The sequence below is a fragment of the Puma concolor genome, chromosome D3 (assembly GCF_028749965.1).
Source record: "Puma concolor isolate L17-30 chromosome D3, mPumCon1.1.hap2, whole genome shotgun sequence".
Lineage (NCBI taxonomy): Eukaryota > Metazoa > Chordata > Mammalia > Carnivora > Felidae > Puma > Puma concolor.
This window is the reverse complement of record NC_141678.1, coordinates 36528945-36551319: the sequence shown is the minus strand read 5'-3', so window position 1 is coordinate 36551319 and position 22375 is coordinate 36528945. Positions and strand designations below refer to the sequence as shown.

General features: G+C 40.2%; 1 protein-coding gene across 5 annotated transcripts in view; it reads left to right on the top strand.

The window, feature by feature from the left end:
- PTPRM (protein tyrosine phosphatase receptor type M) overlaps positions 1-22375 on the top strand; it is an 801865-nt gene that overhangs the window by 284815 nt on the left and 494675 nt on the right. For all 5 annotated transcript variants that reach the window (XM_086682486.1, XM_086682492.1, XM_086682490.1 and 2 more), the window contains exon 3: positions 15387-15658. In XM_086682486.1, coding sequence (XP_086538612.1) covers positions 15387-15658 — 272 coding nt within the window. The remainder of the gene's footprint in view (positions 1-15386; positions 15659-22375) is intronic.

The following is a 22375-nucleotide window of genomic DNA, read 5'->3' as shown; positions in this document are numbered from 1 at the left end:
CGTGACCTGGCTGAAGTCGGACGCTTAACCGACTGCGCCACCCAGGCGCCCCTTGAATGTCCCTTTTATCCTTCCCCTTCTCTAATATCATTGGTCTGCTACTCCTAATATTTCACCTATATGTTAACATAAAAAAGTTATAGTATTGTGCACTTACATTCATTTCACTTTGTAATTCTATTCAGTGTGTCTATGTCTGCGTGGTCTGTTTCTTCATCTGGATTAAGAGCAATGCCTGTGTGAGTTATTCACAAAAATATTGGTTAAGTGAAAGAGACCTTGGTCTTGAATACAAATACCTAAGATAATCAACATTTCTTTCCATGTCATTAGCAGCACCCCGTGAATGTATTACTTGTACAGTGATAAATGCTGGGAATGATTCTCATGGTGACTTTTGACATAACATGTGAATGGGGGACTCTTTGTTGAGGAAGACGATGGAGTGTACTTAGGACCATCAAGTACCTTTAGGATTCTGACCCCCAGACTCTTTCCGCACTTAGCAGATGATGTTTGCCTTCTCTAGGATTGTGTAAAAGAAGGAAAGTGGACATCTGTTTCGAATGATTTGACCTTAAATCACACTTTTAAGTAAAGCCACATGAGTGTTATTGTATCCTTTTATTGCATTAGGAAGCAACAAGAATAAACAGTATCCTCTGGGTTTCTGAAGAGCTCCAGGGGTTGATCTAATTGTTTATACTATATTAAATGTCTTATTTAAAATTCATATTTTCCAGTAAACCTTGGTAGTTTTCAAAGAAATAGATTTTATTCTTATCTCCTTATTTTGCATTTGGTGCTTACCTCTTTGGTTACTTGAGAAAAAAATAACAGAACTAGTTTTGGCTCCAAACTGTCATCTTAAGCATGGTGGGTTTTAATTTCTGTTCTTAAGTGAGAGAATAGCTCCTGTGGTTTGAGAGTCAACTCATTTTATGTTTTAAAAGTTACAATTCGAAGCTGAAGCTAACCCTAGTAGCTTCTAGTGTATTTTGAAGTTGTTGTTCCTCTCTTTGTAATTTTCTCCAGAGAGCAGGCACCACAGATATTTGGTTACCTGACTTTGCAACGTGCTATGAAATCTTGCATACATGTTGGGTTAAAAACATCAGCCCTAGAATCAGACTGACTGGATTAAAATCCTGATTTTTCTGTGCGGCCTGGGGAAGATTTTAGCCCTTCTGAATGTAAAATAATAATACTCTCCTCAATGCGTTGTTGAGGGAATCAAATAAAAGAACAGGTATGGAGAACTTAGTACAGTGAGTGACACATAGCACACATGTGGTAGAGATTCAGAGACAACAACGGTTCTAATGGGAAGAGGAAGTCAGGATCGCTGTCTCACTTAGAACAGAGAAGGCCAGGAGACCGCTTCCTCTGGGCTCAAACCCTCTGTGCCATTAGCCAGTCTACTGTTAGTCTGCAGTAACAGGACCACTTTATGTAAACCACTGACCATTATTATTAATAAATAAAACATTCCTATTGTCACGTCTGGAACAATTGTTTAGTATTTATATCCAATAAATCAAAACATTGGAAAATTAGGGGTGCCTGGGTGGCCTAGTTGGTTAAGTGTCCAATTTTGGCTCAGGTCATGATCTCGTGGTTCGTGGGTTCGAGTCCCGCGTTGGGCTCCACGCTGACAGCTCAGAGCCTGGAGACTGCTCAGGATTCTGTGTCTCTGTCTCTTTCTGCCCCTTCCCCACACACGCTCTTTCTCTCTCAAAAATAAATGAACATTTAAAAAATTTTTAAAAAATTTTAAAAAGTATAATTCCATTTGGCCAGCAGCTTGGGCCAGCAGGATCCTATTCTACAGAAATTAATTCATATGGATTCATATGGATGACTATTGGAGTATACTTTGTAGCAGTGGGTACTAAAAACATGGAGCAGGGTCCATATGTCCATATTGGCCTAAAGAGCGGCCCGTGTTATATTATTGACTAAAGGACAAAGCCAACTGCAGGGGAACATGTCAGGTTACTATCTTTGAAAAACATAGGAAAAGGCTAAAGAAAACACTCGCCTACGGTATGTAAATATACGTTTGTATGTATAAAATAGAGTTTTGAAGGAAATACACCATTGCCTTAGTGGGATAAGTGTGTGGCCATTTAAGATATTGTGAGCTTTTCCTTTTAAACTTTTTTTTATCGTTTAAAACTTTAAAGATGAAAATGTTCATAATACACAGGGCAGAAATCATATTTCTGTGTAGTCCTCACCTAGATTCAACCAGCTTTGTTAGCTTTTGCTGCATAATACACTGTCTCCAAACTTGGTATCTTAAAATAATACCCGTAGCTGACGATTCTGTGGGTCAACAATTTGGGCTTGGCGCTGTTGAGTGGTTCTGCTGATCTGGAGGCTGTGCGTGGCTGTTCTTGGCTGGGCTCCTTTACGCATCAGCAGTAAGCTGTAAGGTTAACTGGGACCTGGGTGGGAAAACGTATGTCTGCTTCCAGGGTCCCTCTCCTCCAGCAGGCTTGCCGGGACTTGTTTACCTGGTAGTGAGCAAGTTTTCCTTTTCCCTTAGATCCTTAAGTTTCTCAGAATTGGGCTTTACTTCTTTATACACACACACACACACACACACACATATACACACACACAATGTATATGCACATACTATATATATATTACATATGATATATAGATGCATTGACTCAAGGGGATATAATGTTCTTCCTAAAATTATCTAACTTAAAATAAAAAAGATAAAATAAATAAAAAAAATAACTAAGGTACTGATTCATAAACTGAGAGGCAGCATGGTACCATGCTCAAGAGCACAGAGTTTGAGTCACTTTGCTTTGGGTCACATCTCCCATCTACCATTTAACTAGCTGCATGACCTTGAACAAGTTACTTAACCTCTGTACACCTCAGCTATCTTATCTTCAGAGTTAATGTATGTACAGCACTTAGAAGAATGCCTGGTACATAGTAAATAGTATATGTATGTTAGCTCTTATTACTCCTATTAATAGCTAATATATATACCCACGTAACTATTTGAAAGTTTTTAATAATTAATTTCATAAATGCGATCGACCGCTTCTGCAATCACTGCTAATTATTGTAGGTAGCATTTTACTCTTGTAATAAAAAACGTACATTTATAACTCAGTGGACTTGGTAAAACGCTAACATTTAATCACATTAGATTTTTCACCTCGAGTTAAATCTGGAATGACTATGTATATTTGAAAATTAATGTTTAGATATTGAAAATAAATCCGAATGCCATAGCGGGTTTGTATTGCTGACCTTGTTATGTTGAACAGATATGGATGGTGGCGGACTGTGCAATCACGCGGTTGTTGATACGTGTAACTACAGGGGTGCCAGCGATTACCTTGAAGTAGGCCTTCAGCTGTCTCATCTTCCTAAGCTAAGGCCAGATACATTGGGATGAAAACTGGAGGCAAGGCCAGATTTTGGCACATGCCTGCTATGCACCAGGCGCTCTGCTCGGAAGGATTCTATGTGAATTATCTCATTGAATCACTGAACAGCTTCTTTGAAATGGGTACAGTTTTATCCTTACTTCCTAGACTACGAAACTGAGGCATAGTGGAGTTAGCTAACTTGCTCAGTGGCATCGAGGACATGGCTGAGTCAAGATCCAAGTGTAGGCTGTGTGGCTGCAGAGCTCAGTTCTTCCCACCGAGCTCAGGGAGCCCCTGTGTGCTGTCCTGCACGATATGAGCACTTCACCCACACTGGCCCACCTGGCCCTCACAACGTCTTCCTTTTTTACATTATGCACGAGTCATCTCAGGTTTAGAGTACTTTCCATAAGGTCACGTAAGGCTAAGTAAGATGTGTAGGTGAGATTTCTCTTCTAGCCTGATCTTAGAGGGGCAAAGAGCACGACTCTCTTTGCAGTCTTTCCTGTTGGAATTTTATAATAAATGACAGTGTTTCCTTTCTGAACACCTGCAGGGGCTTCACCCGAACCTTACAAACGTTTGGTTTTGAAAGTTTTATATGTCCAAGACGCCTACGTTTAAAATTATGTCAGGCATTTGCTTTAATTTAAGTTTCTTGATTTAATCGTGAGGATGACTGTTTTCCCAAGACATCTCTTCACTAATTATATTTTTGCTAATGCAAGTTGCCTTTTCATATCGTTTACTATTTATTTATTGGTATCTTGATGTTGTGTCTGATTAATTGATCCCACAGATTCCTTAAATTCCAGGCTTCTATTTAGATCATTTATAAATTCGATATTCTATCAGCCGTTTAATGTGGAGGTCAATTTCATTTCCTCTACTGACTAACCTTGTCCAGTTTTGATAACTCCTTCTCTCTGCCCTCTGATCAGGCAGTGTGTGTCACTGCTTGGCTCTGGCTTCTGACCAGAAACATCTTGAGCAAAATCTTTGGTTTCTTCTTCCGGGTTATGGGAAATTCTCAATCATCAATGCTAACAGAACCCTTGGAGTGTTTTGCAGAAATATTTTCTACGGCAAACAATGGTTTAGCTAACTTCTTCTGAGCACCCCTAGCAGGTTTCTGTTAAATCAAAAATGTCAAAGGTGATGAATTTTTAAAACAGTTAAGTTTGGTTCATATTTAATAGAGAAGCTAACTGTAGCATTTCTTCTTAAAGCAAGACCGTTTAGCTGCTAGCCTGTCACCAGATACACATGTGAAGAAAAAGTTGTCTCAAAATCAACAGTAATTTAGGGGCAAAAAACAAGCAGAAGCTTACATTGTGATGATTTGTGTCATTCTGAGATTTAGAACAAAAATGAACTGGTTTCTAAAGATGTCAATCAATAAAAAACGTGACGAATGGGGAATTAAGCAGTCTCTTAAGAAAGTTCTCAACGGTAAGTATACCTGTCACTTCTCCATTGTACTTGTGGCTCATTTTCTAAGATACAGTCATTAGCGTCAGCAGCTAGTAAAAAGGTTGTGTTTGCTTTACTCTGTGTTTGTTTTTTACTTACAAATTATATAGCACTCACATAGTATTTTCCAGCTAAGTCGCTGAAGCCGTTTGGATGACATACTGTAACATGAGTTAGTTCTCAATAAAACTTCACTCTTCTTACGAAAAGAGACCACATTCCTCCTCTGGATGGAACCCCCAGGGTTTCTTCCATTTCCCATGAGCCTCTTCCTCCCTGCTTTGCCTCGTATGGTAACTGTGTCTCAAAACTCTTGTTTGACAGTTCTAAGTCCACCTATCTTAGAGACCCTTGGGGTTATGGTTATGTAGATATTGGTAAGTTTAATGGATCAGATTTGTTAATTCTGTGGGATTTTTGTCTGTCTGTGCTTACTACAGAATATCTAAAATATTTTAGATTACAGCTAAGCTGTGAGGTTCTTGCTTGAGGAATTGTTATTGTTATTGTTCATAGTCCTCAAAATGCCCAATCTATAGTGGGCGCTCATGTGTATCCCACTATGGCTGAAAGTGACCAGGTAAGGCAAATGAATTTATTTTGGTCAGATCAGTATTTTTATGAATAATCAATCATAATAATACCCATTCATTATGCTGTGAATCGCTTAACTGACAATTGTATATCTTTTGGGTATTTAAAATAAATATCTTGAAGGGGGGCCTGGGTGGCTCAGTCGGTTAAGCGTCCAACTTCAGCTCAGGTCGTGGTCTTGTGGTTCGTGAGTTCAAGCCCAGGTTGGGCTCTGTGCTGACAGCTGGGAGCCTGCAGCCCACTTTGGATTTTGCGTCTCCCTCCCTCTCTGCCCCTCCCCCACTCACACTCTATCTCTCTCAAAACTAAAATAAAACATTAAAAGAATAATTAAAAAATTTAAAATAAATATCTTGAAGCAAGTGTTCTATGCACATTTTCACTATATGCTATGCTTGTAATTCTGCTTATTATGCAAGAGCATGCTATGCTTTAGCTATGCTTATTGTTAACTCTATAGCACCTAGATTGATGTGGGATTCCCTTGGCGGGGGGGGATAGAGAGGGCCGTGTGCTAGCCGGTCTGACTCGTAAGAAGGCCCCTGCCACACGAACCTGTTGCCTCCTCTCCCAGCGAGAGCACCGCTGGACTCCAGGGAGGTGAAGAAGTAGGGCAGTCGGTCCGCAGGTTTGCTGGGACTTCCCTGTCGTCGGATGTTACTTCCTTATCATCTTTCCGTATTTTCACCAGCCCATGCGGTCCGTGGCAAAAATTCGTGCGGCTAACAAATGGTTTGCCATTTGTAATACTTGAGAATCCAAGAGAAAGGCAAGGCGAGAGAGGGCAAAATAGAAAGGCAGCTATGACATTTGGTGAAAAGACAATTATTTTTCAATTAAAAGCTTATTCTCCAGTAGTTGCAAGATAAGTATTTCACGTTTGTACCAGGATGGAGTCTTTGAAAGGGACACAGAAGAGGCAGGAGCTGAAGAACGCTGCTTGGCATCCGGTCCATAGACTATGGATGTGGCTGCGGCTGTGGTTTCTTGAGGCCGAAATGGGTGCTAATAAGTATTTTTCAAGTGACGGTGGCACCTCCCCACAGAGGCTTTGTTCCCTTTGAGCTTTGCTCCCTGAGTTCATTTACTTCTCCACAGGCTTTCAACTTCCTTATTTCACGAGGTTTCTCACCGGAAAAGATATATTCTTTACGACCATTGTTAGTACTGGCTGAGGGAGCAGGAGGGGGATGTCAGCTGGTATTTTGATATTTGAAGGACGAGGTCAAATTTAAAATCGCAAATGAAAACTGAAAAGCTGCCTTACGAAGGAGGCGGAGCACAGTTGAGATCTTGTTGTTTTTGGTTATTGGGAGAAGAGTTGTGTGCGGTGTGACCTTGAAGCGTCCGCATGCCGTGAAGTCAGCTGTGGGCTGCACCCAGCATTCATTTACTCATGTACACTGTAGAATGAAGCAGAGGAGGACAGGAAAGATGAGTATAATACACACACACACGATAAGAAAGACAGTGACACACATTTCTTCGTGGAAGTTTTTGTGTGTGTGTGTGTGTGTGTGTGTGTATGTAGGTAAACGTATGTAGGCACACGTAGCATCAGATGCAGTGTATTTGGTACTATGATGAGTCAATATGCTTGAAGAATATTGGCTTTAGAGCATTGCATTTAGCGCTTGAATGTAAAAAATTCAGATGCCCTTTAGCTCAATCAGATGCTGTTGGCGGACCCTTTGGCAAGTTCACTGTTCTCTGTGTTGCTGCGGGTGTTTACTGTTGTGAGGATTTAATGCGGTGGAATAGACGTAGCACCTGGCCTAGGCACTGGGTGGCACACTTTATGTCCCTGCATTCTCCTGTTCTCCTTAAAAACCGCCAAAATACGTTCTTGGAGGCGTTCTCTTCCTCTCCTCCTTGCCTCAAAGCTGGCTCTTTTCTCAATTCAGCCTTAGAGTGTCTTTCCATTTCCCATGATCCTGTTTGTTCCCTTCTCCACTTGCTTCTCCTTCTCCCTTTGTGTTTTCTTCTACCAATGTCTTTCATAGCCAAAGGGCTGGGCTTGATCGCCTTTATCTTTGAGTTAAGAGACCAGAAAATTTTCTTTTTCTTCCATTCTCTCAGGTTGTCTGTTCTCAGTCTTTTTCTTCCCTGTTGAGAATAAAATGTACACTTTGGTACTTGGGTACCCAGAATGTTATACCGTTTAAACTTGAAGCCTATGCCACTTGGTGGGTCTACACATCAGAGCTAGGCCATGTAGTGTTCCTGCCCATGACCAATATGGAAATTGAGAGTAAGTCTTTAGAAAATTTTATAGGAGGGGCGCCTGGGTGGCGCAGTCGGTTAAGCGTCCGACTTCAGCCAGGTCACGATCTTGCGGTCCGTGAGTTCGAGCCCCGCGTCGGGCTCTGGGCTGATGGCTCAGAGCCTGGAGCCTGTTTCCGATTCTGTGTCTCCCTCTCTCTCTGCCCCTCCCCAGTTCGTGCTCTGTCTCTCTCTGTCCCAAAAATAAATAAACGTTGAAAAAAATTAAAAAAAATTAAAAAAAAAAAAAGAAAATTTTATAGGAATTTGACAGAGTGATTTCACATTTATTTATTTAACCCAGCAACAAATTTGGGTTTGCATTTTGCATGTTTTTTATTTCTTCTTTTTTAGGAAACCATATTTATTGCATTTTAGATAAATTTGATCTGAGGTGCATCAGGTATTTTTAAAAAAATGACCCTTCGTCATGGGTTATTTGAGAAGCACTGCTCTAGATAGCTGAATTGTTACAACTGGTATGTATAATAGGTCGGAAGAAGATAATGAGATAATGGCCTTGTAAACTAGAGTCAGTATGTGTACTAACAAAGGTGGAACTTGTAAACTTTCTATTTAGCTTTTGGATTTTAAGCCTATAAATTTGAAGATGCCATAGAGAAAAAAAAAAATGAAGACAAAACAGCCAGAGGAAGAGAGAGGCCAATGGTCTGTGTCCTTTTATTAAAATTAAGAGGTTTAAGAAGTGAATCTTATAATGGCTTTTAAGTTTGCAAGAGTGGACAGTTTTTCTTTCTTGCCTTCATTGGGGAAGAAAGATTTTTCTCCTGCCCTTCAAGTGTTTTTTTGGCTGGCCTAAGAACTACATTGACATGAGACAGATTAGCAGGAGAAAATAAAACTTAATTACATGTGCACGGGGGGTTCCGTATGAATTTGAGGGTCACAGGCAGTCAGGAAACTGAGGCTTATATGCTCTCCAGAGCTGAGGAGAAAGGGGTAGGCATGTGAGAAGTCAAAGGGAAGAAAGACAATTTACAGGAAGATGAATGTTTGCAGGGTCATGCAGAAACAATGAGACATAGCGAGGAATTTTAAGAAATGGACTTTTCTAAGGGCTTCCCTTTCTACCACACCTACTTCATATTATAGTATAACCATCTGTGGTGATGTCTCCCTTCCTGGAGAAGCTCATCTATCTAAATTCTTTTAGGCAATTAGAGGGAAGGTCAGAGTCTCTTCCTGAGCCTTCCATTTCTTAAAAATAATCAGCCAAAAATAATCCATATGTCATAGGGACACACTTTGTGGTGGCAAGTTTTGCTCCTCCACAGAACCTTCTAGGTTCTTTGGCTGGTCTAATAATTAGATTAATATAAAACAGATTAACAGGAGAAAACCAACAGAACTTTAATATCGTGTATACTTCCTTTGTACATGGGAGAGACCCTTGAAAGGAAATGGCTGAAGCCATCGTCTTAAATACTATCTTCAGCTAAAGTCCAAGGATGTTGGAGGTGGCAAGTCTGGGAAGGAAAAACATAGTCAACAAGGGTAAGGTTGTTATGTAAAATGTTAGGTCTTTGCCTTCTTCATTGACAAGAGTTTCTAGAAATTTTGTCATCCCCCTCTTCTTGATACAGAAAGGGACACACTGTTACAAATGGACCTTCCCCTTGTAAGTGTCTTTTGCACCAGGGTAACTCCTACTCAGTTTTGAGAGCTTCCCCCTGTGTGCTGTTTCTTAAGAAGAACCAGCTCAAAATAATCCCCGTGCCAAAGAGACACATTTTAAGGGGGAAAATCTGCTCCCTATCAGGTTCATAAAACACTGCTTCTCTGCCAGCCAAAGTATTTAATAACACACGTAATTCTCTTCCTGCTGGACGACGGAAACCGCTCCCTTTTTTGTTGACGCACAAAGTTTCTGAAACGTAAGAGAATTCACGCGGCTTCCTCAGCCTTTAAAACTCTAGAGCCTCTACCACACCAATGCAAATTTTAATGATGGGGTAGAAAGGAATAACTAATTATATGTAGCTTTTGCTGCTGTCACAAACAATGATGGAAGATAGTCCAATCAAAAGCATTTGCCGGTGGTTGTGATTAAGCTAAATTTAATTCACCCAAGGATTCAAGAATATTGTATGTTCTCATAACAGAGTTTTCCTTTTCAGAGAAACCAAAATCCTTACTCTTAAACTTTCAAAGCGTGCTTTAAAAACTGCCCCTTTTGAAGCTGCCTCCCTTATGTGGAACTCTTTCCATTTGCAGGCGATGTTATATTCTATGCTTCCACGCTTGTGACTTAAGGGTGTTTTGTTATTTGAACACAAACAGAACTCCTATACTAATTTGAATTCTGATTTCTTTTATTTATTTGCCCAGTTGGAGTGTTTTTTGTAGGTGAAAAATTGAGGTAAGAAAGTACCTACAGAGGGAGACCCAATTAGTCTTTGAAAATGCATTTCCTCACAGTCAAAACATTGAAGCAGGAGGTGGAAATTAAACATTCAGCCATAGAGGGATATTTTTCGAAACAGGCTTAATAGCCTAAAATTGAATATAAATGCTCTGGATCCTTTAAACGTGGGCGAGTTGACTTGACTTTCATATATGATAGGTGATAAATTCCAACACTTAAAAGGCATCTCATCCCTCCCGCCTGCCATTTTCTGTATGTACAAGTGTGAATTTACCCCTAGGATTCTGGGTTTTCCAGATTGTGCTAAACCTGAGTGTTGGTACTTTCTTCAGTAAATTCAGAAGACAATAGGGCAGCACTGTCAGGAAATGCTTGTGTTGCTAAAATGCTATCTTCTCTACTTCATTCTTTTTGATCACTGAGTAATATTCTATTGTACAATTACACCACATCTTTTTTATCTACTCATCAGTCTGTGGACATTTGGGCTCTTTCCATAATTGAGCTATTGTTGATAACGCTGCTGTAAACATTGGGGTACATGTGTCCCTTTGCATCAGCAATTTTGTGTTCTTTGGATAGATACCTAGTCGTGCAATTGCTGGGTCTTAGGGTAGCTCTATTTTTAATTTTTTGAGAAACTTCCATACTGTTTTCCAGAGTGGCTGCACCAGTTTGCATTCCCACCACCAGTGCAAAAGTGTTCCCCTTTCTCTGCATCCTCGCTGGTATCTGTTGTTTCCTGAGTTGTTGATTTTAGCCATTCTGACAGGTATGAGATAGTATCTTACTGTGGTTTTGATTTGTATTTCCCTGATGATGAGTGATGTTGAGCATCCTTTCATGTGTCTGTTAGCCATCCGTATGTCTTCTTCGGAAAAGTATCTATTCATGTCTTTTACCGATTTCTTCAGTGGATTATGTTTTATGGGTATTGAGTTTGATAAGTTCTTTATAGATTTTGGATGCTGACCCTTTATCTGATACATCATTTGCAAATATCTTCTCCCATTCCGTTGGTTGCCTTTTAGTTTTGCTGATTGTTTCCTTTCCTGTGCAGAAGAAGCTTTTTGTCTTGATGAGGTCCCATTAGTTCATTTTTGCTTTTGTTTCCCTTGCCTCTGGAGACCTGTCTAGTAAGAAGTTGCTGTGGCCAAGGTCAAAGAGGTTGCTGCCTGTGTTCTCCTCTGGGATTTTGATGGTTTTGGGTCTCATATTTAGGTGTTTCATCCATTTTGAGTTTATTTTTGTATATGGTGTAAGAAAGTGGTCCAGTTTCACTCTTCTGCATGTCGCTGTCCAGTTTTCCCAGTGACATTTGCTGAAGAGACTTTTTTCCATTGGATACTCTTTCCTGCTTTGTCGAAGATTAGTTTGCCATACATTTGTGGGTCCATTTTGGGGTTCTGTTTTCTGTTCCATTGGTCTGTGTGTCTGTTCTTGTGCCAGTACTATACTGCTTGATGATTACAGCTTTGTAATACAGCTTGAAGTCTGGAACTGTGGTGCCTCCAGCTTTGGTTTTCTTTTCCAACTTCACTTTGGCTATTTGGGGTCTTTTGTGGGTCCACACAAATTTTAGGATTGTTTGTTCTAGCTCTGTGAAGAATGCTGGTGTTATTTTGATAGGGATTGCATAGAATGTGTAATTTGCTTTGGGTGGTATAGACATTTTAACAATATTTGTTCTTTCCATCCGTGAGCATGGAATGTTTCTCCATTTCTTTGTGTCTTCTTTAATTTCTTGCATAAGATTTCTAATCTTACCTCTTTGATTAGGTTTATTCATAGGAATCTGATGGTTTTTGGTGCAGTTGTAAATGGGATTGATTTCGCTTTATGCTGTTTCATTATTGGTGTATAGAAATGCAACCGATTTCTGTACGTTGATTTTATGTCCTGCGATTTCGGTGTATTTATGTATCAGTTCTAGCAGTTTTTTGGTGGAGTCTTCGGGTTTCCCGCATAGAGTATCATGTCATCTGTGAAGAGTGAAAGTTGACTTCTTCTTTGCTGATTTGGATGCCTCTTATTTCTTTTTGTTGTCCGATTGTCTTCTTCATCAGTCAGTGTTATTTCCTTTTCAAACTCAAGATGGGAGCAGAAGCTTCACAGTTTCTTCTTTTGCTCTTTGCAAATTTATCAAAAGCTTCACAGAGTGGAGAATGGCTCTTGAAACCACTGAACTTCTTGCCATTTCTTCCCCTGAGTGAAGGCACTTGTGTGGGGTTGTAGCTCTGTTTAAAGGTCATCATGGAGGCCTTTATTTAGATCCCTCTAAAACCTTAATATCCTGCAGAAAGTCACACAGGAATCCAAAGGACTTCTGTGTTACATGGATGTCATTCCTCGATTTGCTAATCCTGTTTGAGCTCATCTGCACTACAGAAGCACACTGTGTAACAAAACACATGATTTTCTGGCTCAGAAAGATTAAAAAGAAGAAAAGGATATAAAAGTTAGGATCATTTGAGTATTTGTAACTTAAAACACCTGAATTTCACCTTGACCTCAAGTTAAAAAGTTCTATATACATTAGACAGCTCCAAAAGCTGATGGCACATTTTGTGCTGGAATGGAGTATGATGGGAGATGGGCTGCACAGCGAGGAAGATAGTATTTGGGGGATTCCAGGTGAGTCCCTGAACGCTAATGGTAGAAAATTATCCAGTTTATACCAACGTGTAAAAAAGAGACTTCTCTGTTCAGCTTCATCCAGGCATACAAGCTAAATGTTGCAGGATACGGAGGCACACACACTTTTGCCATTCTTTGCCTGTTGCCATGTTTACCACCCATGGCCACCCAAATTTCACTGATGGTAACTCTGCGAGCAACAATTTTCTTGGCGGTGTGGCAGTACTAAAGGTTTGAGTGATTCAGCATTAGCCTTAAGGCCAGGTCACGGTCAGCCCTGTCAGTAGAAATATACACAGCAACTGTGTTGCAGGCAACAGAGCCCGGCGTGATAAAATATGGAATCAATCTGCTTCTATTTATTAGAGGAGAAAAGTACGATTTTTAACTTATGTTATAAACCCCAACAGCCAGCTTTAGATTTGTGATGGGGTTGGTCAGCCCTGCGTATTTTGAAGATTTTTTTTTTTTGTACATTTTGTAGAATATAGCTAACCCAGATCATTTCAATGATATTCTCTTGCCACTTGTTCCTTTTCTGCGCCCCCAACTCATTCTTAAATCACATTTGCAGCTCTTCCTTAATACTGGAATGTATGTTCCATAGATAACCCTTCCCTTGTGGCCTGGCTTTCATATTTCCAGGTGCGTAACATTCATCTCCTGAAAAATTGCTCTGTTTTCAAAGAGCGACTATAATTTTCCTTCACTGTCGTGAAGGGGTTTGTTTTCTTCATATATGCTCAAACGGCACATGAAGAAACATGGGCTTATTGGAGTGTAACAGGGTGAATAATGGGTTGGAAACTCAGAGGCTCAAAGTTTTGGTTTGGCCACTAACTCATCCTGAAACCTGGATAAAACTACTTCCTAATCTCTCTGTCACTCAGTTTCTGTTTATCATTAATACCATTAACCCTACCTAACTCCCTTTATGGGGTGGCGAGGTTAGGGTAACAGCCATCAGCAAACATTGTCCAATATTGATCCCTTAACTAGCCTATTAATTTATAAAGGATCTATCTACATGTATGTTTTTTATTCAGTCCTTAAAATAATTCTCTTGGAAAGGTGGTCTTCTCCATTTGCTGTTTAGGAAATCACAGCTTGTCGACAAGATAAAAATTTCACACTTTCTCTAGTAGTGGATGTATGTTTATAGATATCTGCTGGGTATATACTAAAGTAAACCCACACAAACATACAAACACACATCTTCTTGAAAATTATGATTCACAGTGAGGGAAGTTTTTAAAAGGTATACTCAACGGGGGGGTGGGGGTGGGGAGGGTGGGAATAGTCTCCTTACTCAGTAGAAATCATGAGTCCAGTCACATGTGACTAGCATTTCTTTTTTCATCCTTATGCTCCAGATTTAGGTGTTCTTTCCCCTCAGAGTTTCAATAGTTTTCTTCTCTGCCTAAAAGACTTTATAATGCCCTGTTTTCCCTTTTATCTTAGAACATTTTGCTTTTATTTTTCTTTATTATATAATATTCATATCATTATTTTAATTGCCATTTCTGTTGACCTTAGACATGGGGCGGGCCAAGTGACACAGTTGATGCCAGGGTATCTGAATAGCTTGAATCCATGCGGAAACTCTTCAGCAGTCATGGGCAGGCTAGTGCTGTATATATAAAGGTACAAATTGCTCATGGAGATGTCTGAGAATGACCATCCTCCGATTGCAGTGATGATTACATCCGTATGCTCAGTCATACCAGTCATGAAAACACCGCCCCCATCAAGGAGTCAGCTGGTGGTGGTGCTGAACTGGAAGAGAGATACATTGATGGCAAGGAGTGTCACAGGGCCAGTAAAGTTTTCTAAGATTCCGCAAATCGGACCAATCTGCTTCTGTAGGTTGCACGAGAATATTAAAGTGGCTGCAATCACCAAATGGTGGCACCATTCTAGAATAGCGTTGTCCCGTAGCACCTTCTGAGATGGTGGAAAAGCTCAGTATCTATGCTTCCCAACGTGGTAGCAACCAGCCGGATGTGCCTATTCAGCACTTGAAATGTGGCTAGTGTGGCCAAGGATCTAAGCTTTTAATATTATGGAATTTAAGTTAATTTTAATGTAAATAGCCATCTGTGGCTAGTGACTACCAGATGATCAGTGCAGGTCAGCGAATAAATGCCTAGTTTTGTTACTTAGAAGGCTAACTGCAGTAACTTCAAGGAAACTTCCCATTCACTCATCATTTTTTTGTTGTTGTTTGTTTTAAATGTTTATTTATTTTTGAGAGGGAGAGACAGGGAGAAACAGAGCGCGAGCAGGGGAGGGGCTGAGAGGGAGGGAGACACAGAATCTGAAGCAGGCTCCAGGCTCGGAGCTGTTAGCATGAAGCCTGATGCGGGGCTTGAACTCACAAATTATGTGATCATGACCTGAGCTGAAGTCTGCTGTTTAACCTACTGAGCCACCCAGGTGCCCCACCCCCCGCCATTCACGGATCTTGAGAATGCTTTAGGGTAAAAAGATATGAAAGGGATGGGACTCTCAAAGCTTAAGTAAGACACATGGCATTGCTGTCAACCCATATAAATGACAGTGGCTTGGAGAAATGGCCAGAAAGTAGTATTTCAGGTTGTAACTCTCCTTTGATTTTCTTTTTGCAGGTTCTTTCATGTTGGTGAACACATCTGGGAGACCTGAGGGGCAGAGGGCCCACCTTCTCTTACCTCAGCTCAAAGAAAATGACACCCACTGTATTGATTTTCACTATTTTGTATCCAGCAAGAGTAATGCTGCTCCTGGGTTACTCAATGTCTACGTGAAGGTCAACAACGGAGCTTTGGGGAATCCTATCTGGAATATATCTGGAGACCCTACCCGCACATGGAACAGGGCAGAACTGGCCATTAGTACTTTCTGGCCGAATTTTTATCAGGTATGCTCTTTGTTTGCATTTCCTGTTTTGATGCATCTTCTGAAATAGTTTTTTTTTATATTCATATAAACAAAGAATGTATAAGAAGTGTAGGTATTTTTTATACCAATGTTAGGAAAGCTTGTGCTATTTGATAAGGGAGTGTATTCAGTCTTTGTACATTACCTTGAGAAAAGAGTAAAAAAACACCTTTCAACTTTGTTTATGCAGATATTTTAAGAAATTAAAAGCAAAATCAAGGCAAAAAAGTTGTTTTTAGTAGCCTGCAGCAGGGCAGGAAGCACTATCTGCAAGCACTATATTAAGTTAGCCATATCTAACCCATGGAGACGTAGCACTTGATTCTAGAAGAGGAAGCCCTATTGCTCATGAGTTACTGGCAGGAGCAAACGAGTCATTGAGAAGTGAGCCTCATGGGCCAGCTAGCAAGGGGCAGCTTCCTGTTCCCATCCCTGTAAGCAACGGGAAGAAGATAACTTGTGTAGGCTCAGTCCTGTCATGGAGCAGCTGCTGTCCTGTTATTTGGGATGTTCTGTTAAGACCCACATTACCCACTTGGAATTCTCAGTTAAAGTAAGTACATGGTGGAGGCAGAGACAGTTAAAAAGTGGTACCAAAGTGGACCTGATGTCATGTCCCTGCTGTCAGAGAGTGACTTGTGTCACAAGAGCATCCTGACTCAGGATTAAAGGTGGGAAGTTAGTGACAAGGACATGGGTGCTCCTTTTTTTTTACCCCCTTTTGTCCATAGCACCTTCAAAAAATAACTTGGGGTCCCTGGGCAGCTCAATCAGTTGAGCATCCGAATTGGGCTCAGGTCATTATCTTGCAGTTCGTGGGTTTGAGCTCCGCGAGCCTAGAGCCTGCTTCAGATTCTGTGTCTCCCTCCCTCTCTGCCCCTCCCCTGCTTGCACTCTGTCTCTCAAAAGTGAATAAACATTAACAAATTTTTTTAAAATAACTTGATATTGAGAACACTCAATTTCACGCTAAGAAGATTCATTAAGAGGATTGAGATATTTTGCTTTTCTCTTTCTTAATTCCTTTGGCTTGCTCAAGAGCCAGCTGGAACATGTATCCAAGGTCCTCTCTCATATTTAATTGAGGTGCTTGGCTAGACTCAGGGAAGGGAAAACGGAGTCCTCTCCAGGTCTGCTTGTCTTCCGAATGGCTTTCAATGTTGTACCTAATGTGTCTCTGTAACCTTTACCTACAATAATTTCTAGAATTTAATGAATGATAAATAAATGTGTTTTGAGTAGTATGCATGTAAATTGTTAAATAGTACACAGGTAAATTGTTAAAAATCTTTCAAAAGGACACTTAAGCAATACGTTATAAAAGTTAAAAATTTAGATAGATCTGGGGCATCTGGGTAGCTCAATCAGTTAAGCATCTGACTTTGGCTCAGGTCATGATCTCATGGTTCGTGAGTTCGAGCCCCGTGTCGGGCTCTGCGCTGACAGTTCAGAGCCAGGAATCTGCTTCAGATTCTATGTCTCCCTCTCTCTCTCTGCCCCTCTCCCACTCGCACTCTGTCTCTGTCTCTTTCTTGCTCTCAAAAATAAACGTTAAAAAAAAAATTAAAACACAATTTAGAAAGATCTAAATTTGGCAATCTACTGTTAGGAATTCATCCGAAGGAAATAACAGAGAATGGTTGCAAATTATTAATTACAAGAATACTCATGGCAATTTATTTATAATAATGAAAAATCAGAAACAGTATTATTTCCAACATTAGATGGTTAGTTAATTTATGTTGCCTCAATACTAAAATGCATTTTGCAACCATTACGAATAATGTTATGGAAAACCATATAGTGACCTATTTAAGCCTATGTTGTTAAGTGGGAAAAGTGGTATAAAACAGTAAATTTCACAGTTTAAATTTTATATATTATATATTTTTTAATTTTAAAAATACATAATAAAATATATATATGTTTATATGTTATATACTTATTTACATATTCTATATAATACTTATATATGTTTATATAAATATATATATAATTATACACATACAAAATAAAGACTAAAGTATATGCTGAAATAAATATATTAAAAAGTGGTATCTCCTTGGCTAGTAGGGTAACAGGTGATTTGAACTTTTTTTCTTTCTACCATCTGTCATATTCTAAATTTTCTTCAATGTATATTTTACTGCCTTTATTTATAAAACCCCAAAGAATAAAATATAGTTTTTCTTCCATAGGGAAAATATCCTATTTAACAAATAAAATTTAGTTTATAAATATATTAGTAGTCAGTCATATAATTAACAAAATATGGCCTCTGGGACAAAGTTTCTTCTTGCATAGTATTAAAATCGAAACAGAGTGGGGGGCTCAGTCCGTTAAGCATCCAAGTTTGGCTCAGGTCATAATCTCATAGTTCATGAGTTCAAGCCCCATGTCGGGCTCTGCACTGACCGCTTAGGGTCTAGAGCTTGCTTCAGATTCTGTCTCCCTCTTTCTCTGCCCCTCCCCTACTTGTGCTCTCTCTTTCTCTCTCAAAGATGAATACATAAACATTTAAAAAATTATTAAAAAATAAATACATAAAATGGAAGCAGGGGAAGTGGGTTTGGCTAAGCTAGGCTTCAAAAGACTTTTTATATAGTGGACTAGGCTAAGAGGCTACATGTTGTTAGAAATTTCTTTTGTAGGAGACCTTCCCAAAGTAGAGAAGGTATAGGTCTGTGATGTTCCCACTGCCTCCCTGGAACCTGCACTAGTTTCTGACTTAGTCTCCAGGCATCTGCTGGACTGGGGCCAGAAGACAATCTTCCAGGCAAGACCAGAAGGTATTCTGCTCATCTGTGCTCTGGTCTTCTTCTCTTTCATGTCAGCACTGCCACCCAGAATCTCTAGGAGTGAACTCTCTTGGGCCCCTGACAGCCTCCAGAATCTAATGCATTGGTATAGTTTTGACATGGGCTGCAATGCATATATTAAAGTTTTATTTTGTCTTTATCTAAGCTTGGGCAGCTATGACAAATATAGACTGGGTGCTGCCAATGATAGACATTCTTTTCTCCGAGTTGCGGGGCCTGGAAGTCCTGTAGGATTCTCATGGATTTAGTTCCTGGAGAGGGCCCTTTTCCTGCCTTATAGATGGTGCCTTCTTGTCTTCTCATGGTGTGCTCAGTGGCCTTTCCTCTGTGTGTGCATCTGGAGAGAAAGAGCTCTTGTCTCCCTTATTCTTATTAGGACACTAATTATTGGGGCTCCACCTTCATGACCTCATCTAAACCTAATTACCTCTCTAAAGCTCCATGTCCAAATGCCATCATGTTGGGATCAGGGCTTCAACATATGAAATGGTGGGGCAGGGGGTAGACAGAACATTCAGTCCATAACAGCCTTGGTGCACCTAGCTCAGACAGTTGGAATTAAAGGAATTATTGAGTTTAATGGTCTTAGAAGATCAGCCTTTAAAAAAGGATTATGGAACTATAGTGAAAGTGAGGTGGTCCTATATATCAGGCCATTGTGATTTTCAATGGATTCTTCCTTTCTTGAGTTCTTTTTTTTTAAATTTTTTTTTTCAACGTTTTTTATTTATTTTTGGGACAGAGAGAGACAGAGCACGAACGGGGGAGGGGCAGAGAGAGAGGGAGACACAGAATCGGAAACAGGCTCCAGGCTCTGAGCCATCAGCCCAGAGCCCGACGCGGGGCTCGAACTCCCGGACCGCGAGATCGTGACCTGGCTGAAGTCGGACGCTTAACTGACTGCGCCACCCAGGCGCCCCGAGTTCTTTTAAGTAAAATACGTCACCTCCCCAATTGTGAACCTCTGACCCCACCCCCCAAGTCTATCTACTTTCCACTGTCACCTCTCTTACATTACTGAGCAGTACCTAACATACCAAATCCAATCAGAACCTAATTCTCACTCTAGCTCTTTGGTTCACTGGTTGATTCATCAGGAATAGCTTTCTGCTTTGGATTTAAACGTGGACTGGTAGTGGCGCCCAGGTGGCTCCATCAGTTGAGCATCTGACTCTTGATTTTGACTTAGGTCATGATCCCAGAGCCATGGGATCAAGCCCTGCATCAGGCTCTGCACTGAGCATGGAGCTTGCTTAAGATTTTCTCTTCCTCTCCATCTGCCCCTCTCCCCTGCTTGCTCTCTAAAATTAAAAAAAACAAAATACATTTAAAAGTGGATTTGTAAAGATTTTTTTTTTAATGTTTATTTTTGAGAGACAGAGACAGAGAGAGAGACAGAGCACTAGTGGGGGAGGGGCAGAGAGAGAGGGAGACACAGAATCCAAAGCAGGCTCCAGTCTCTGAGCTGTCAACACAGAGCCTGATGCGGGGCTCCAACTCATGAACCAGGAGATCATGACCTGAGCTGAAGTCAGATGCTCAACCGACTGAGCCACCCAGGTGCCCCTGTAAAGGTTCTTTAATACGGCATTGCTAACTTTTTAAGAATCAGCTGATCAACATCTGTAAAGGGTTTAGAGCCACTGAAAGTACACTTGTTGATTTAATTTCTAAGCACTCCAACCAAGCATTAGTTTTTAAAGTTTTAAAGGCATAGTGAAAGTAGTACTTCCTTCATATTTCTCCTTTATCTGCTGGGCAGTAAACACACTGGAATCATTACTCTGATAGCAACACAAGCTATCAGGTAAGTGGTACTCTGTAGGTGATCCAAGAGAGATATCAGCAGGAAACTTCCCAAACACAGAGCATTAGGCCTTACAGTCACCCTGTGAGACCTGAATGATGCTTCCCAGTTGAGATGAGAAAGACAAACTGTGTAACAAAGGTGAATAAGAAGGAAAACACCTACCAAATCCTTTTTCCACCCCTGGTGGCCCAAGGTGTCAGCTTAACTGGAGACGATCAGAAAAAAACTAGAGAAAGAAGCTGTCCATGCTGGCAGCATTGCCCAGAGGAGGAGCTTCCTGGCACATTATGGCCCCCAGTCCACTGGACAGCACACATCCATTGAGGAGATGGTTGTCATACCCTGATGCTCTTAAAAATGGGAATCATGCATCAGCCCATCTGCTTTTGGACTAATTTCCCAGATATATTTATCTATAAGAAGTTCTGTGCTGGTCTGAGGATGTGAGTATGCTCTGTGTGACTATAGTTGACCCTTGAATGACATGGAGGTTAGGGACGCCAAGCTCCCATGCACTGGAAGATTCATTTATAACTTTTGACTCCTTCAAAACTTCTCTAATAACCAATTCTTGATCAGAAGCCTTACCAATAATGTAAACAGTTGATTGGCACGTATTTTGCATGTTATATGTATTATAAGCTCTATTCTTACAATACAATAAGCTAGAGAAAATGTTATTAAGAAAATAATAAAGATTTCAGGTCTCACATTTAAGTCTTTAATCCATTTTGAGGGGTTTTTTGGCATATGGTATTAGAAAGTGGACCAGTTTTACTTACTTATTTTTGCGTGTAGCTTTCCAGCTTTCCTGGCACCATTCGTTAAAAAGACTTTCACCATTATATATTCTTCCCTACTTTGCTGTAGATTAATTGACCATATAGGCATGGTTTATTTCTGGACTTTCAATCCCATTCCATTCATCTCTGTCTCTGTTTTTGTGCCAGTACCATACTGTTTTCGTTACTATAGCTTTGTAATACAGCTTGAAATCTGGGATTGTGGTACCTCCAGCTTTGATCTTTCTCAAGATTGCTTTGTGGGGTCTTTTGTGGTCCCATACGAATTTTAGTATTACTTGTATTAGTTTTGTGAAAAATGCTGCTGGTACTTTGATAAGGACTGCACTGATCTGTAGCCTGCTTTGGGTAATAAGGACATTTTAACAATATTAATTCCAACAATCCATGAGCATGGGATATCTTTCCATTTGTTTGGGGCATCTTCAATTTTTTTCATCAGTGTCTTCTAGTTTTCAGAGTGCAGGATTTCACTTTAGAAAGGAAGCATGTTTGTAGTGCTGTTTCATAGTTCTTGAAAAAAATGCAGGTGTAAGCAGACTCACACAGGTCATACCTGTGTTGTTCAGGGGTCAACTGTATTATGTTTTTAATCGCAAAGTATGAGAAATATTTTTCTGATGTCGTGTACATGCATGTGTCTGACAGTTTGCTTATGTACATGGTTTGTAAGAGTCCGTATCCAAATAATGCATTCTTAGGGTACAGATAGGCCATTTCTGGGCCCAAAAGCTGAGGACAAGATAGTACCCTATCTTTTCTGAAGAAAGGGGTATCCCCTGAGAGACCCTCTCTCAGTGCACAGGGACTCCACTTTCCCCAGACATCACTTCTATGTTAGAGAATTTGGGCTGCAGGAATACGTTACAGAGATCTAAAACGTTAGTATAAAGTGAACATATACATGAAAAGTTAGCATATTAAAATATTTTATATTCCTACAGCACTTTATTTCTAAAAGTTGCTTTTTTCCCACTGTATTAAGTAGTTTTGATATAATGAGTTAAGATCGATGAATTAACTTTTAAAGGAATTTCATAGTGCTTAGGAATGGGCAGCATCATAGAGTGAAGTAAAAGAACGTATGCTTTGGGTCAAACAGAACTGCATTTGAATATCAGCCCTGTTTACTTGTAAGTTTGGGCAAGTGACTTAAACTTTTAGAACCTCACTAATGATGAGACTCAATATAAAGACTGTGCAGGGAGTGAAGATGAATGGAAGAGCACATTGAGGATGTGCTAGCCTTTCCATAAATGGTGGTA